The following is an 18386-nucleotide window of genomic DNA, read 5'->3' as shown; positions in this document are numbered from 1 at the left end:
TGAGCAAACTTCGGAATATTGCTATATAGTGCTGACCCAGTCTTTGACAGTCCTTGAACAGATAGCCCACCTCTCTTCAACCAGGGACATTTCACTTTCCTTGCTTCAAGTTAAACCTGGGTTTTTCATGGTTCTCCTCCAACAGATCTTTGTGTTTGTTTTATTTTATTTTATTTTTTTAAAAAAGGAACCAAAGGAAATTGCTCTCAAACAGTCACTTCTGTCTTGCTGTTAGTGATGAAGTATGGCTGTGTGGGTAAGTAATGCTGACTCCGCGTGGTCAATGGGTCTCTCACAGCAGGATCTCCAATGAGGTTCCTCCCTTTGGCTGCGTAGGCTTGCCGCCGAAGGGACTGATCGCTAGGGTCCCAGGTTTTGTAAGCCAAGGGGTGCATATGTGGTTTGGTGGCTCTGGACTTCTGTCCATTCTGTTTCATGGTGCCCCCTTCAAGGATGTATGGCCGATCTTCCTCCATGTGCACGGGGTGCAAGGGCAAACTTCCTTTGGCAGCCAGCTCTGCCAGATGACGCCGCTTTGAGTAGAAATCATCGTTGCCCTTGTCTGCTGGTGTTGAAAGAACGAGAAAGAAAGATAGTATTAGCTCAGAGGTAGGAAAAAGACATTTTAAAATAAAAGATACCATTGCCAGGCTGCAACATATAAATAGACAGTGGTGTGGGCTAAAATTAAGATCTCCTTCCAGATGGAGATAACAGTCGGGTCGTAAATAGGATTTGTAAGAAATTGCAAGCTTTCTTCCCTGTAGAGAGACCAGTAGAATCTTAGCAGTAAAGAGTATTGTAAACGCCTGGCAGCTAATCAAGAATTCATACAGCTATTGGAGGCCTACCAACCCCCCCCCCCCGATTGTTCTCAATGGCTCTGCTCTCTTATTTATCTGTGCAACTGGGTAGCTCAGCCACAGCACTTCTTATAGGTGGCCCCATACCTCTGGAGCTCCCCTTTTGGAGAAGCCCAATCACTTCCCTCATCAGGCTAGCTCTAGACATCCTTAACATTTCCCAAAGTGTCCCAGGAGCAATGCTACTTCACCATATGGTAGGGAATTAAAAATAAAAGCAAGCCCCAGTTGCCTTGCGCATCACTGCAGGCAACATCTGCAGCAAAGAAGTCATAGATGAATAAAGTAGGCCATTAGAGGATTCGACGCCCAGGGCCTAAATCCTACTGCTGGAGTATTTTCCTTACCTTGTTTACAATAAGTTTAAATTAAGGATTGCCATTTATAAAGGCGAGTGAATATATTATGCAGCAAAATCTATGTAAAGGAAGACATATATGTTATGTATAGAAAAACACATGTATAGGAAAGATAAAGTGCCCGTTGTTTGAGCTTTGGATAAAGCGACACCTTTTTAACTATAAATAAGGAAGTTCGCCATAAGTTTAGGATAAGGAAATATCTGTTTCAGCAGAATATGGAAGGAAGGAAGGAAGGAAGGAAGGAAGGAAGGAAGGAGTGAAGTTCTGACACAGTTGACTCAATAAAATTCTGACTCATGCATCCAGATGAAGTGCAGATTTCAGATTTATTGATCATGTGTACAGATTTAAGCAAAAAACCATGACTAGAGAAGTTCTCACACAGCTACCTGATAAAACATAGGCACGTCAAAACCTCCTCCACACTCCACCCTCGCTTTTCCCTTAAGAGTCCAGCATTCCAGTCCTGGCTGGCTGGCTGGCCGATACGACCTTGGATTCCTTCTCACTCTGAGCAACTTTTCCCCTCCCATCCGGAGCTTGACACGCGTTGCTTCAATGACAGAGAACACAATCAACAGATCTAGCAACTCTTTGATGGTGGGTTCTGACAGAAGGATTGTACCGGAGGAAAGATGTTCATGCTAATAGAGCAGAAACTAATAGGCTAACACATTCTATTGCATGATAGCGATTGGCTAAATTCCTATAAAAAGGGAGATTGGAAAGGGTCCTGGTGCAGCCGCCCATCCAAAGCTAACAACTTTTAGCCCGTCCCAGGAGGTGGGCCTTCTCTGCTGTGGCTCCATCCTTGTGGAACATTCTCCCCCCTGAAATTAGCTCGCTCCTTCCCTGCTGTCATTTAGGAAGTCCCTCCAGACCAGGTGATGTTGTCAGGCCTGGGAGTCCTTGGGAAGGGGAGACTTGTTTAGACGACTCCGTTATGACTGACATTCTGTAATGACTGCCTGTTCAAAATAATAATCAGACTCACACAGGCATTCTATAGATTTCTGATTTAATAATGAATAATATGCAGAAACACAGGCAAAGCTGAGAATACCAAAAGTGCAGGATTTCTCCCAATTAATTCCCAAGCAATCTCAAATCCCTTTCCCCAGAGTCAGCACAACTCCATCCCCCTGCAGGTGTTCCTAACGGCTGCTGGCAGTCTTCAGGTAACGTCCTTGACCAGTTGAGATACCCGAACATGCATTCCTGCAGACCCGCGTCATGCATCTCACTGCCTGGCACCAAGGAGCAGTAGCGGCCCCCTCCTGTACAGCAACACGTGTCAACACCAGCATGGCATGGCATGGCAACTCGTTGCGATGTTTCAGGAACATTGGAACAGGAACCATGACACACACTTGCTCTCTCCGCAGGGTTGGGGTTGGCATATTTTTAAAAAAAAATTGTGATAATATTCTTTTAATAATCATTTTATCTTTTTATAAGGATTGTTTTTACTTATTCACTGTTTTTATCTCCTTGTTGTACACTGCCCAGAGTCACCTTGCATGAGCTGGGAGGCCATATAGATGACAGCAATAAACCAACCAACCAACCAACCTTGGATTGAATAAGCACATCTCCTCTGACTCTCCATTGATCATCTGGTGATTTCTATTAAACTCCCAGCTTGGGACATGAATAGGGAAAAGGAAGGAACCTCATTCTTCTGACACTCTGTCCACGGTCAAACCTGGAACTAACGCTGACTGTTTTCCATGTGCTCTTTTCCTGCCCATCAATGCCTACTGAAGGGTCTTGCAACCCATTGGGAACCCACTTTCTAATGATTGAATCTAACTGAAGATGAGATGCTATTTGGGCCTTTGCAAAGCATGGAATACACTACAACATTTCAAGGCTTCCAGTTATCTGGAAAGGGCCTGTAAATCCTCTGTACACTAGTTTTAATACTGAAAATGACCTCTGGGTGCTCAAAGGCTCTTCATATGGATAACGGGAAGGAGTTAATGGGTTCCAGTCTAACGGCTGGGCCTTGAGCCCAGTGCAAGTTTCATCTGCAGCTCTGGCATGCTAGTTTTACTAGACAGGGAATAAGGGCATGGAGTTGTTTAATAGCCTCCTCCTTGGGAATTATTTTTTGGTGCCATAATCCATTTCTTCTTCAGAGAGATGCTTTCCCCTCCCCTCCTCCAGGTGAATTTAAATTGCTTCTGAAAGAGCCCATGTTGTCAAATTACACTCTACATGCTTTACCTACCTCCTTCTGTCTCCTTGTTAATTGGCATCTTAGTGCTTTTATATAACATGCAGGTGCAGTTAAGAGGATGTCTTCCTTTTTAATTAAAACATGGAATGCAGCTAATGGCTTGCTCCCATTTCAAAATAGGATCTGAGATCAGAAGAAAGCACCCTTCAATGCCTCCTCTTTTATAGATCAGGAACTGATTAACCAGACACGTTGTGTAGGCTAATTTTATTCTGTTTTGCCAAGTTTGCTGGTAGGACGCAGTGGTGGTGTTCTTGTTTACAGTCATGGCACGTGCAAATGGAAATCCTTGTAATGATACAATAGAAACCACCTTGGCCGGCCTGAATATCCCCCAACAAACAATGCAGTGTCCCGTCAATGTGCAGCAATACGTCCAATATTTTGCTGAAAAAGCAGTTCTGGGTAGTAGCACCCAGGCATCTACCGTATTGTTTTGCAACACATTCTACTTCTCTGTGAGAAATCACAAACGGCCTGGCAGACGAGCATTCTAGAAAAGCTAATAAACCTGACACTTGTTCCTTCAACTCAGAAGGCAACCTATCCTGCCATCAGGCTTGCTACTGGAGCCAGGAAAACTAAGCTATATTTCCAGGAATTGGTATCTCATCAAGTGAAAGAAGTTGTTCGGTTTGATCCAAGCCCATATCTTAACCCCAAATTTCTGATTCCATTTCCAAATTGGTCTGCCCTTCAAGATAGTCCAGCCAAGAAACCAAAATCAGGAGGACTGACACTACCTTTATTACAAGGTTACAGTGACAGAATCTTGCAAGTCTGAAAGCACTTCCCCCCTCCCTTGCCTTTTTTGGTGGTGTGTGTGTGTGCGCGCGCACGTGCATGCACCTTTGAGTCTGTCTTGACTCCTGGCGACTGCCTGGACAAGTCCCTGCAGTTTTCTTGGCAAGATTTCAGAAGTGGCTTGCTGCCATTGCCTCCTTCCTAGGGCTGGGAGAGAGTGACTGGCCCAAGATCACCCAGCTGGCTTTGTACCTAAGGTGGGACCAGAACTGGTGCCTTGACCGCTACACCAAACCAGCTCTCTTGTGCATTTCTGGTGGGCAAGGATAAGTGTCTTCTCTAGACTGGCAGCCTAGAATCAGTTGTGTCACATAAACACAACTAGTGTGTCAGCATTGTTGGAGAAAGGATGCCAAATTGATCCAATGCAAATTTCTATTGGAGTCGACTTGCAAGGTCCAGAAAACAGACTCTTCCACAGCATTGACGGAAACCTTGAATAAAATCTACTATTGCCCCTCTTTTTCTGATCACCCCCCTCCCTTCTCTATCTGTGATAAATGTGTCACTGAAGACTGTCGGGGTGGCATACAAATTTAATAAATAATTGGGTGGCGTACAAGTTTAATAAATAACAACAGCAACAATTTTAGTTTTGATCTTCTGCAGCTCCATAGGAGCTGAGTAAGGTCCCCAAGAGTAACCCTGATTGAATGACACTGGATGGATGTTTTGTGTAACTTCAAAAACAAAACAAAACAAAACAAAAACCAAACCAAACCACAACCCCACAGCCAATCTTCATTTTACCGGGGCCTTGATGATTGTGTGCTATTCCTATTCAGGGGTACCTGTTTTCCCCAGATCAGCTGTGGTGCAAATACAGCCTTTGTGGTTCAGAACAATGGGAAGAACAATAGACGCCTCCCTCTGTAACTCTGCTGGCATAGAAGCAAGCAGGAACGGAAGCCAAGATGGAATATTGGTCAATCCTAACGGAACATTTCATTCCAAAACTTTCAGCATCTCCTCAGTGTGCTACAGTATAATGATTATATCCACATCTACAATGTGCATTTAAAGGAAAGGCCACTTAGAAAGGACAGAAATACAACTCCCATCATTCCCACAGAATATCTGGGGTCTCTCTGTGTGTGTAGTCTAACAGATCTGAGCAGACTGGATTGGTTGCTCCATAAATATGATTCAGAACACCCATTTTGCCTCCCACCCTCTCAAAACAACAAAAATGGGAAGCGTCTACATTGGTGGCTTAAGGAAAGACTTAATTACAGCAAATCCGGGGGGTTCTTAAATTCTTTTAAAGGCATTTGATGCCTTTATGCGTTACTGTAACAATATTAGCTTGATCCTGGTGATTTCCTCTTTGTTTGCTTCATTTGCCTGAATATTTTGGGAGACACCACTTTACCATCCCTTTTCTGATCATGAACTTATCTCCTTGCAGTATTCCAGGAGCATGAATGATGGGTGCACCATCATTGGTGGTATGGTGGGTACCCATCATGATATGCACCCATCAGCAGCTGATCTATAGCTGCAAATGAAACATTGGCGGCCTTCATTTGGTTTATTTGGATTAGGAACCCGGGGAAATAAGCATATTGTTCAATTAATCATGAGGGGCTTAGTTTTAGCCCCAAACAGAGATGAAGGTGTTTGTTTGGAGATGAATTAACTCCTCCCTCTGTCAACTCACACCTCAGTTTCATGTGAACATTGATTTAATGATTAGTTGTCTCTTTTGACATCTGCCATCAAGTCAAAAGTCCTAGAGGACCCCATAAAATAGACTCTCTGGGCACTCAGTCTCTGTAGCTTTTGGGGTTTCATACTTTCCAGCCATATGCAGATGAAAAAGAGGCAGAAATGGGTGATAGACTCCTATTGCACCAAACCATTTTTTTAAATCACTGGGAAGGGAAGATGGATTACAAAGACATGTTTGGGTAGGGAAACAGCAGCTTTCTTAGTGGGAGCTATCAGACTTAGGTGTGGCTGTGGCTGATCAACCTACTTATCCAAGATCCTCTGTTATGGTCTTCGACTAAGATGGAGATTGTATGGAGTAAACTGATTTGGGAATGACATTTCATGCCCCTCCTTTTCTCAGTTACATTAAGAAATTTCTCTTTGTGTCTCTAATTCAGTTCTATTCATTCATCCTGCATAGCGTTGAAACTATTTTTCTTAGGCTGTGTTTTGGAAGAACATTCTAATCATCACAGGATTTCTTACATTTCCCCCTACAAACAAGAGGGCATCTCTTCAAAGGAGCGCCATGAGAGTAACAATCCTTTCCATCAACCTTGATGGCTGACTTTATTAGGAAACTGCTCAGAGATGTTATGGGATGGGCTGCTAGAACTGATTTATCTCTGAAACCTTGTCACTATTTCTCACCGATCAGAATCTGTTATTTGCTTCACTCAGCATCCCCAGCTTCTAGGGTTTGGGCTGGAAAACAGATCACCAACTAGGGCATACATCTTTTTTAAAGAAATCAAGCTAGGTTCCACGGGTGGATCAGTGGAGAAAGGTAAGGTCTTCCAAAGGCTGGAAGTTTGCTTGAAGTAGTTCTACTGTGACAAAAAGTTGAGAACTACACCCATTTCTCCCCATGCTGAAGACTTCTGGATATTTCAGATGTGTCCACCAGCCCTTGGATAAAATATAGGAAGGAAAGAACCCCAGAGTTTAAAGTAATTCAAAGAATTTCCATTCAAGACTTACTAAATATTAGATTTCTGCCAGCATGATGTTCTCCATATTGTACCAAAGGGTTTCTTTTCATTACTAAATGTTCTTTCTGTTTCAATCAAAGTGGTAAAAAGTGGAATATACAGCTCACTGGGATTGAAAAGCCTGTTGTCTCTCTGACAGCCCAAATGTCTTCTTAATGGATCTTACTAGCAGAAAGACAACTTTTTAATGTGCAGTTTTGTCATATCAACATGAACATCTCACTAAGTGCTCGGTGTGTGACTTCAGGCTTTCTTTCTGCAGACAACGGCCCACTGAAACTATTGTGCTTATTGGATTTCCCCCCTCCTCTTAACTGGGTAGTAACTCCAAAACTGTAATGGAATGTGGGAAAGACACTGGGAGACGGGGCGAAGAGATGCTGCCTAGGGAACAGTCAGATAAGAGAGGGCTTAGCCCCCAGCTAGAAAGTGGGCAGGGCAAGAGGCTCAGGAGGGACCCTCCCTATTTTCTCAGGCTCTAAAGGAGATGGGTGGGTGGGAGAGGATTTTACTTTCAGACTTGTTAGCTTTATTGTAAAGTAGAATTAGCTTTTCTGATTGTGTTTCCTGTCTGGTCTACCTGATAAGGCAGACAAAAACCTAGCTGCTAAAAAATATCATTAGCTTTCTACAAGAAAAAGTATGGAGGCCAAGTTCACTGCAAACAGGCTTAATTCAGAATGAAGTGGTAAACATGCATCTTGCCCAAATTGCTTCCAATTCTTGATGAGGGGGCTTATGCTCCTATAGACAAACACAGTACCAATGAATGAAATGAATGCTGAACCTCAGGAGTGGGCCAACAGCCCTACATTCTTGAAAATGACATGCAAAGATATTGTAAATAAGATGCATTGCTTGCATGTTTGTGTATGTGTGTGTGCGCACATGTGTCTGTGAGCATGGTGAAATTGGATACAGCTTGTGCATATTAGGAGAAACACCCAAAGATATACACATTTATGGACATCTAAACACACAGTCATGCAGAGGCTGGACAAACCAAGAAACTTCATTTCTTTTCTAATATTTCTATCATTTTTATCTGGTTGAAAATTCCTTCAGTAAAAATTATACTAAGAAAAAAGACATTGAAATGGACTGCCATGTATTTCCTGGAGTTATCATGAATTGGAGTGTTCGTTTATTACCAGTTCATTTACGTTTTCCTCCTTTTCTAAGGCTGTATATTTGTTTTCAAACAAATGGACCACTGAATTGAATGAGACTCAGTGGGCTCAGTTTCCATTTGTTCCGAAATGAGCAAATCCGGCTGAGAAAAAAGTAACATGGAATTCCTATTTATACTCATTCATTATATTCTGCTAGTGATGATTGGGCAGATTTCCAGGGTTACTCTTGGCATTCTTTCCCACTAATTGTGTGTGGTCTGATGACACAATGGACACATTCACACAACATGCTTAAGCAACGCAGGTCAAGACTAGGAGATATGAGCTTGGTTACTATTGATCTAGGGTTTTTTTCTTTTTTTGTGGCTTAATGTGGTGTCATTTTACATAGCTTAGTGTGTTTGGTTAGTTATGCTTCACTGTTATTATCACTAGAAAACATGTTAATTCAGTAACCAGGTTATTTATTATGGATATTTCTTACCATGTTTACAACCATCCATAAAACCCCCCAAACCATCCATAAAACCCCCAAAACCATCCATAAAACCCCCCAAACCATCAAAGATTCATGTCCAATTCCAGCAATATGGTTGTGGAACCCCAAAACCATCAAAGATTCATGTCCAATTCCAGCAATATGGTTGTGGAACCCCAAAACCATCAAAGATTCATGTCCAATTCCAGCAATATGGTTGTGGAACCCCAAAACCAGCAAAGATTCATGTCCAATTCCAGCAATATGGTTGTGGAATCCCAAAACCATCAAAGATTCATGTCCAATTCCAGCAATATGGTTGTGGAACCCCAAAACCAGCAAAGATTCATGTCCAATTCCAGCAATATGGTTTTGGAACCCCAAAACCAGCAAAGATTCATGTCCAATTCCAGCAATATGGTTGTGGAATCCCAAAACCATCAAAGATTCATGTCCAATTCCAGCAATATGGTTGTGGAACCCAAAACCATCAAAGATTCATGTCCAATTCCAGCAATATGGTTGTGGAACCCCAAAACCAGCAAAGATTCATGTCCAATTCCAGCAATATGGTTGTGGAACCCCAAAACCATCAAAGATTCATGTCCAATTCCAGCAATATGGTTGTGGAACCCCCAAAACCATCAAAGATTCATGTCCAATTCCAGCAATATGGTTGTGGGGGCTTTGTGGGTGGTTGTAAACTGCTAGGAGTCCCTGTGGAGATGGTGGTATATAAACATTGTACGAAAGATCCTTAATAAATCAACATGAGAAATGTGGCTTTCTTTCCCTTGCCCTCCTCCATGAATTTCACATCCCAGTTTGGGATGCCTGTACTTGACAGATGGGTCAAGCATGTGGTGGAGATGGACCCAATCAATGTGCAAGGGATTATGGATAAACAATACAGTTGTTTCCAAAACAGCTCTGCCTTTGAATTATTATAAGCAACAACAGTGTCATGAAGATGAATACAATGAAGCAAACATCGCTGGCCTTCTGGAAGGGCCTGAAGACATCTAGCCTGAGGATCCGGTAATGTGGGCATGGAGTCTGTAAGGTGGTTGTGTTGTTAGCAAAACTGTTTTTTTTTTTTATGGTTTTAACGTTTTTAAAGCATTTTTGCTGCAATGTTTTTGATTATTCATCGTACTCTTTATTGTGTTTTTAACTCTGTATGCTGTCCAGAGCTACATATGTGAGATGGGTGGCTATACAAATTTGTCAAATAAATAAATAAGCAACTGTCAAAAGCTCTATAAACTGTTGAACTTCAATTAAAACAGAAAACAGGGAGCAGAAATAGAAAGAGCTGCCCACCTTCAGCAGACTGTCTTTTTAGCCTTCCTTCTTCTCCTTCCCACAACAAAAGGAAACATAAAGTCCTTTCCATAATCCAATCGGTAGGTGAGTTGAGGATTTTTCTCTCTGGGTGACTCACCTGGTACCCCAGTAAGATGTTGACAACAATTGCCAGGCAAACAGATGGGCCTATTCCATATTCCTGAGACAGATTGACTACTCTACCACCCCTTCTGCCCTTTGATGTCACTAAAAAGTCCTGCGTGAAATGGCTGCTCCCTCGAGCCTTTTGGTCTGATTGTCCTTGTGCCTTGAAATGAGTTCTTAAAGTCTACTCAGAACGGCTTCCTTTGATCTGATGACTCCCAGAGGTATTTTCACACCACATTTCAGGCAAGGATGCTCTGAAGTGTAAACGTCCAGTGTGAAACTGTTGAATTTCTCACCCACTTTCCCAACCCTCCCCAAATGACTTGTGCCGTAAAATCAGTTAGGCACCCTTCATTCCGAACGGAGAGCATAAATTTACTTGCTGTCAAACTGAGGTCTTCCTTTCTCCACTCCCTTGGCATAGGGGACCCCATATGTTCTTTTAAATCAGAGCTAGGCAAAACAATGCCTGGTTGACATTAATATGTCCCCTGAAACTCTCTAGGTGTCCGTCAATCTTCTTGCCTCATTTGCTTTTTAAATATTCTTTTAATTTAAGGAAAAAAAGGGAATCAGAAGCCAAGCACTACTTGTAGCTTTGTAACTGCAGGAGTAATCTGAGGCACACAATGGTCCCTCTGAGTGGTAAAGAGTAAGCTGGTAGACTCAGTTCTCTTCTGGTAAACAAGTGTTTCACAGCTGACCATGTCCCTCAGAACTATACTTCTGCCCACCACATACTTTGAAATTCCACACGTACTCCAGATCCAAAGGTTTGCCTATTCTGATTAATATTCATTTCAGATGCTCATAATCAAAGCAGATTTACCTTGCTATTTCCTTTTTCATAAAAGGAAAGGGTAGGGGCATAGAGATAGATTTGTTGATGGCTTAGGACAGGGTTTCTCCACCAGGGTTCTGTGGCACCCTAGGGTTCCATGAGAGGTCCCTAGGAGTTCCCTGGGAGATTATGATTTATTTAAAAAATTATTTCAAATTCGGGCAACTTCACATTAAAGAAGTAAGTTTCATTCTTTATTTTCAGTTTAAGAATGCTGTTAATGCGTCTATACAGGCCTACCCATGAAACAAATATAATAATTTTGCAACTTCTGGCCTATCTTTGAGCCTGAATGTGCAGGGGTTCCACCAGGCCTGAAAAATATTTCAAGGGTTCCTCCAGGGTCAGAAGTTTGAGAAAGGCTGAGTTAGGAAGAAAAAGATCTAGATGCAACCAGAAAGTTGGACTGATGCTTCAAAAACTGAGGCTATCATTCTGACCAAGACTTTTCAACACTGAGCTTCCATAAAAGGCAAAATGATTTCTCCTCATGCTGGAAATGATCCCCTCATTCCTGCTCAGTATCTGTACATCTGCATCCCAGAATATGTGTAAAGTTGCCTAGACATTTTTAAGTGCAAAAGTCCACATTTCTTTCTGTATGACATGTTCTCTACTATATATCTGTGGTGTGATTTTTTTTTATCATTAGTTACATAGTTTTGTAGACAACTCACCCTAATACACATATTTTGATATGCAACTTTTCCTGAGGTATTTATTCATGTAGGCAAGTTTTGAGTTGGGAGCTGCACTGGAAAAAACAGAGTTTAAAAAACAAAAATACAACAGTAAATGGGTTTTCATTTTTGTATTAGGCCAAAGGGGGAAATCAATCAATCAATCAATCAATTAATTAATTAAAAACCCCAACTGCTTCATTTAAAAATGTAGACCTCAACAAGCCAAGCCAGATACATATTCACTATTTGTGGGCTCAGCCAATAAATAAATAAATCAAGGGCAAAGACAGTCCTCTTGAGAACTGTGTCAATTCTACTAAAATATTTCCATCATGTAAGTAGCTGTCAGATTTGTGGGCTATATATCTGACAAGCAGATTACCTTTAACCTTTACATCTTCTTCTAGTTTAAAACTGTCAGTTAACCTTTGCTTTATCTTGACACATGATTTAACCAGATTTACATCCTTGTTGAGCCCTTTTAAGATTTGTTTGTATTATTTCTTTGCTCGTCTAAGTAGTTTGAACTTTCGTTATCCAGTTGGCGCATCTCTGATTATTCTCTATCCTTTTTAAAACTCTTTCTCTCAGCTTATACCTAGCACTTTATTATTAGCTGTCACAGAGATACTATAAAATTGGTTATTGAGTATTCTTCATGACACTGCTATGGTTGAATCAGCAGGGCTGAATCCGGACACCTAAGGAGACGAAATCTACATAAGGACAGGACAATCTAAGACAGTGTTTAAGGTGTGTGGATTTCAACTCCACATGCTGGCTGAGGAATTCTGGGAGATAAAGTCCACACGTCTTAAAGCTGCCAAGCTTAAAAAACACTGGTCTAAGAGAATGCTGTGCAAATACATGTCTCTTGAGCCTAGCTTTGCCCATTAAAGATCCTGAAAGCAAGCTGCTGTACATATTGGCTGTGTTTGGATATGACAGCTAACCATGTTAGTTGTTCTCCAGGTTAATGGCTTTACCTCTATAGCATCATTATAAAATTTCAGAGATCCAGTCAGTTGGGGAGATGACATTTTCTAAGTTCTTCCAGCCATTAATGGGAGGTGAGGAATCAGTCAGACTGCAAAATCCTCCTCCCTCCTTGTCAGATTAGAATAATAATAATAATAATAATAATAATAATAATAATAATAATAATAATAATGCACTTCAGTGGATCAATTGGGGTTGGTGCAGTTAAAATCCTCCACTTTTTTTCAAACAGACACAGGGAACTCTTTTACAGATAGTCCTCTACTTCTGACCACAATTGGGACTGGGACTTTCATCATGAAGTGATGCGGTCATTAAGTGAGTCGTGCCTGATTTTATGGCCTTTTTTGCTACAGCCATTAAGCGAATCCATCTTCCCCCATTGACTTTGCTTGTCAGAAGCCCCCTGGGAAAGTTGCAAATGGCGGTCACATAACCCCGGGATGCTGCAACCATTGTAAATACATACCGGTTGTCAAGTACCAAAGTGCCTGAATATTGATCATGTGACCATGGGGACACTGCGATGGTTGCATAAGTGCAAGGACCAGTCTTCAGTCATTTTTTTCAAAACCATCGTAACTTCAGACAGTCATTAAATGAATGGTAATAAGTTGAGGACTACATGTATTTAGAATCTTAATTTGGCTAAGAGAATCTGACTCTGGGTCAGCTCATTGGGGTCAAATACTCTCAGGGGTTTGACAACCAGCAATCTTGGGGAGAAATCACTGGGTTTTTCTCCATCCACTGCTCCCACAATTCTGTCCAATGTTTCTGGTTTACCAAGCTAGGAAATCAGCAGTCTTCAACCTCTTCATAGTCACTGGTGATATGGACAAAACTCCTTGCTTTTCTCTCTTTCCCAGGGACCCCCTCCCTGCAGCTAGAAGAGATGGGATATATGGTGTTTGTGCATGCGTGCACTTGTGTTAAACTGTGAGTGGATTGGCTGATGCTTGTAGATATCAGATAACTGTCTACGACCATCAACACAGTCAATATGGTAGTTGAGATAGAATCCTTTAAATTTGCAGCACCTGTTAAACTTCTCCCCCTTCCTGTTGAACATTTGGCTGCATTAAAACAGCCCGTGGAACACTCAGAATAAATGAAATCGCAGACACTCAGCACTTGCTATTTATAAGACAGAAGGAAGGGTTGACACAATTATTTACTTAATTACTCCATGCCAGTTATAAAGCACACATATCTGACGTCTACATTTCTCAACGTATGTCAAAATCTGGGGAACTATTAAGAGAATCTTCTGGATTTGGATCGTTTCCTATCATGTGAAGAACAAAAGAGCAGAGATCTGCGCACCTCCCAGGGCTTTAAACTGCATTGTAGACAAGCAACCCTCGGTACATCCTGACGAGATCATGAAAATAGCTCAAGATCTTTTTTCCAATTTTAGTTTTATCCATCTCAAATATCTCTCTTCTTAGAAAAAGAGCCTGTGGCTGCATTCATTAAAAAATGTCAAGCTGGCTACTGGATTAAATCCATTTTCTGGCTTTGCACAATACACCGAACCATAAGCTACCCAATGGGTCTACTTCATAACACTCTCAGTTAGAAGGTACCACATTAGCTGCTGTAATTTGCTGTGAAGCCTGCTTCAGTGAAGACAAAGACTCTAAGTGAAGATGCTAATTACCTTTGCATCACATCATAAGTAAAACCACTCTTGTACAGTAATTTTGGAACTCATTCTAACCTGTTGTCATACAATTGATTTTTGCAAAGCATGAATATTGTAATTGCCTAGTTAAGAGCTGTGATTTGGACACTTCATGCAAGAGAGAAGATCTAATGTTGGAGAAGGATCTAATGCTGGGAAAGATGGAAGGAAAGGGAAGAAGATGATGACCAGCAGTAAGGTGGATGGACTGTTGGAAGAGCTGAAGGACCAGTTTGGGGACAGATCCTCCTGGAGAAAATCGTTCTATGTGTTTGCTACGAATCAACACCCGCTTGATTACACTTAATCTGCCCCACTTGGATTTTATATTTATATTTATTATTTTAGTATCTCGGTTGCTTACTTCGTGATTTTATACATTGCTTTTAAATGGTTAATTTTATGTAAACTGCCCAGAGTCCCCCTTTTCAGGGGGAGATGGGCAGTGATAGAAATTGGAATCATAAGCAAATAAATAAATAAATAAATAATAAGCAATAAATCAATCAAGTTAGGAGTGTGGAAGTGTTTCTGTGTCCAGTGGTAGCTAGGTCTGCATGATGAAGGTGCTTGGGTACCCTTTTCCCCTCTTCTGGGCATACTTACATGCCTTTTTCCTACTTTTTATTTTCCTCTTCCATTTTTCTTTAATTCTTCTTCCCCAGACTGTAGGAAGGAGAGTGAGAACTTCTTGTGAAAGATCTAAACTGATAGCTTGCAATGGGCTTCTGAAATCAGGCTGAGGACAGAGTGGGCCCCAAGAGCCACCAACTTTCTGCCCTGAGCTAACCAAAGATTTTGGTCTTCCTCTGGTCTTCAATTCAAACAATTCACTCAGAACAGCAGAGAAAAAAATAACATCAGAAAAAGGGCTCTCTCATTTCTTCCTCTGGGGAAGGCACTTTCATTTATGACCCTCATTTTTGAGCTTGGTCTTTTTAACACATCTCTCCATGCTCAGAAGCCTGTCAGCTGGTCTGAAATCCCTGGACTGAAAGATCATGTCAAACCCAGCTTGGGTTGACACAACTGTGTTTGTGTCTAGTCTGCTTCACATGGTGAAAAGAACCTGAAATTCATTAGTACCGTTGGAGGTTGCTCTGGGGACACCAGATAGAAACGTAAAGGTTGAATGGAACTATGGTTTGCTCTCTTCTGCTCTAAGGTTCATTCTCACTTGATTAAATTTCCTTTTTTATTTCCTATAGGCACTTCTAGAAGCTTCAAGTTCAAGAATGTACTGCTGGCTGAAAGAGAGGAAGACAGGGAATTGATGCTCTGCAATTTAGTCTGCAGCCCCTGATGGAGGTCACTTTTTTTACAAGTCTAGCATCATTGATGATAACACAGAGGGAATATGTTATTCTGCACTACCTCAATTTCCCCTTTTTCAAAACAATATCAAAATACATTTTGTCCTGCAGCCATGCTTGGATTCCCCCCCCCCTTTTTTATTTATAAGGAAGCTGTGCAACTTCTCAGAGGGGAAATGTCTTCTGCTCCTCTTGTTTGTGCGCACACAGACAACTTAGCAAACGGTTGGAAGGAAGGCATTCTTATTCCGGATTCCTGAAATATTGTCAAAGAAAAGTACTGCAGCACAGTTTCAATGCATTTCATAGAGCAATACACATAAAAGGAAAGCCTTGACCAAAATCCAGACATACCAAACATTTATATTTCATCTTCAGGGCTTAGTGGCCCCTGCTAAATCAGCACATTCCAAACAAACAAACAAACAAACAAATTTAGGATTGGGACAACAACTGAGGCGCCAGATCCAGAAACAGATTCAAGTTCTGTGGGCTTGTTAATCAAGGACAACCCTAAATATATTGACCAGAGACTACCCATACCTCCATCTTCTAATGCTGTGAGAAATTTTAAGGAAGGCCCATGTCTTAAGAGAAACAAGATCCATCGTTTAGTAGACATCAAGCATATGCTTATAGATAGATTCTTAATATTGATTCTTGGCATCTCATAGCCTGGGGCCCCAAGTGTGTGAAGGAGGCCATCTCCTGGCTAGGTTAATGGTTGTTGCATTTTTTCTTGGCTGCTGTCTATTTTTTTTTTCTGTTTTTACTTTTATTTTAATATTGTTAGCCCCACAAGAGTCATTTGTTGCGATGGGTGGACATAAACATTGACTAAGTAAAATAAATAGATAAATAAACAGATAAAGAGAGAGTTCTGGGTTGGAAGAACTGCTGCCAGTCAAAAGATTACAGGGATCAATAGTTTGACTTTAAGTGGGTTCTTTGACATACCCATGAAGCTTCTCACCTTGACGCTCCTACTTTTTTCTCCCACTGGGGAGAATGATGATCTCAGAATCCCTCAGATATTCCAATTTCCCAGGGAGAAGAATAATTAAAGCAAGCATTCGTTTGATTTCCAAACTTACACTTCTTTGCTTATAGTCAGTCTCTTCTGCAGTATAAGCATTTAGGTGTCAGCCATTTGAAGCAGACCAGGTCAATAAACAGACGTGGCAGAAATTCCAGGAAAGCCATTTCACTGTAGTAGGGTATATTAAGAGAACCTTGGAAGCCTGTCCAAAGCTTTTACTGCCTCTTTTTAAGGACAACAAAGACAAAATGGGGCTGATCTGAGTCTCTTTCTCATGCTTCCTATTTTCCTAGGGCTGAGTAGCTGTTTTTATTTTCCCACCCTCTTCTCAAGGCCAGAGCTAAATCTCTCTGAAAGGAGGGGAAGGGGAAAACAGAAAAGATGGCTTCCTGTTTGGTGATAGTGGTGGTGGTGGTGGTTTTTGCACTGCTTCATTCCTCTACTTCTGATTTGATTTGGTACATTTATTTCAAAAAGTGATTCCCGGATATAGCCAATCAGGGATCCTATTGCCAGCACAGCATTGCTATGTCATATAACTTACCAGATTTATTTATCCAAAAGTGCATCACAAAATTGCCTCCCTAAAAGCAATGTTTCCTGCCCTCATGAGTGGGGAAAATTTTCATCCCATTCTTGCAGCCCCTCAAATTAGAGAGGACATATTTGCAAGGGATAAGCCCTTTTGTGAAAGCAGCCCCCCTCCTGCATCCAGATCAGAGTTATTTGAATGGCCAAAGGCAATTTATGCTGGAGTTGTTTATGTAGTCTGGACATCAGAATTATGAGCGCTGAACCTCTTTCTCTAGCCAGCTGTGATGAACAAGTTCAGGTTTGCTCTGCACACATCATGGGCACATGAATGAGCAGTGACCGCTTAAATATGAGAGTCAAAAACCAGCCTCCCCAAATTTGATTAATCAGAGAAAAAAGAGAATAAGCCACATTCAGCACTTCTTCTACATGAATAATAAAGTGCTGCAGAAATCCCCACGAGACCTCAACTATGCTAGTATGAAGACAAGGCTGAAAGTAGAGTTTTGACTTATTATTTTCTTTCAACAACTGCACTGGGAAAACGGTAGTGGAATCAGTTATTAGTCTTTCATCCGTGCTGGAGAAGTCAGGGGTTGCAAGACATGCTGTTTCCTTGTGCTAAGAGAAAAACGCATCCTGTATTTAGACAGGCTGCTCTATGATAGCAAATCAATTTTCTCTAACTATTGGCCCACCATCATAGGTAGCATCTTTGCCACAGCCACAAGCATTTTTATTGTTCATAAGAGTATTCACAAACATTCATCTATCCAACTTCAGTCATATTGACAACCACCAGAAAGGAGCAGCATCTTCGGATGGTATTTGTGGAGCACATTCTGAAGTGGGGGAACGCAAAATTGTGGGCAATCTGTTTGGCAACTTAGGAGGCACACTGCAGGACTCCTGGATTGGTGTGCTGCTCCCCTGGGCGATGGATCCACTAAATGAAAGGTCAGCAACTTCTAAGAGAAAGGTCTTCTCTTCGTGAAAAGGGATATGGTCCCCAGATGGTACTCCTTGACACTAGTTCTTCTCAGTTGAACAGATTCAGCCAGGAAGCATGGAAAATAAGGTTTTTTTCCCTGGGTTTCCCTGTAGAAAAGGCCTGTATATCTGCTTCCAGGTCTTCAAGGCAAGGTCTCTGTCTTCACAGAGTCCTCCATTCACTCACCCTTGCTGCTTCACCAAATGAAAAGTTGTGAAGCTGAGGTTCTGTTAGGCAGAGCGAAAGTGAATGTGTCC

At 41.5% G+C, this 18386-nt stretch overlaps 1 protein-coding gene across 2 annotated transcripts in view; it reads right to left on the bottom strand.

Moving 5' to 3' along the window:
* Nucleotides 1–206: 206 nt before the first annotated feature.
* The window catches only part of SHISA9 (shisa family member 9), a 165918-nt gene continuing 147738 nt past the window's right edge, over nt 207–18386 (bottom strand). For both annotated transcript variants that reach the window (XM_063314852.1, XM_063314850.1), the window contains one exon: nt 207–565. In XM_063314852.1, the coding sequence (XP_063170922.1) occupies nt 207–565 (359 nt within the window). The remainder of the gene's footprint in view (nt 566–18386) is intronic.

This window comes from Candoia aspera, chromosome 14, assembly GCF_035149785.1.
Source record: "Candoia aspera isolate rCanAsp1 chromosome 14, rCanAsp1.hap2, whole genome shotgun sequence".
In the NCBI taxonomy this organism is placed as follows: Eukaryota; Metazoa; Chordata; class Lepidosauria; order Squamata; family Boidae; genus Candoia; species Candoia aspera.
The sequence above is the reverse complement of the archived record's forward strand: the minus strand, read 5'-3'. Positions and strand labels throughout refer to the sequence as shown.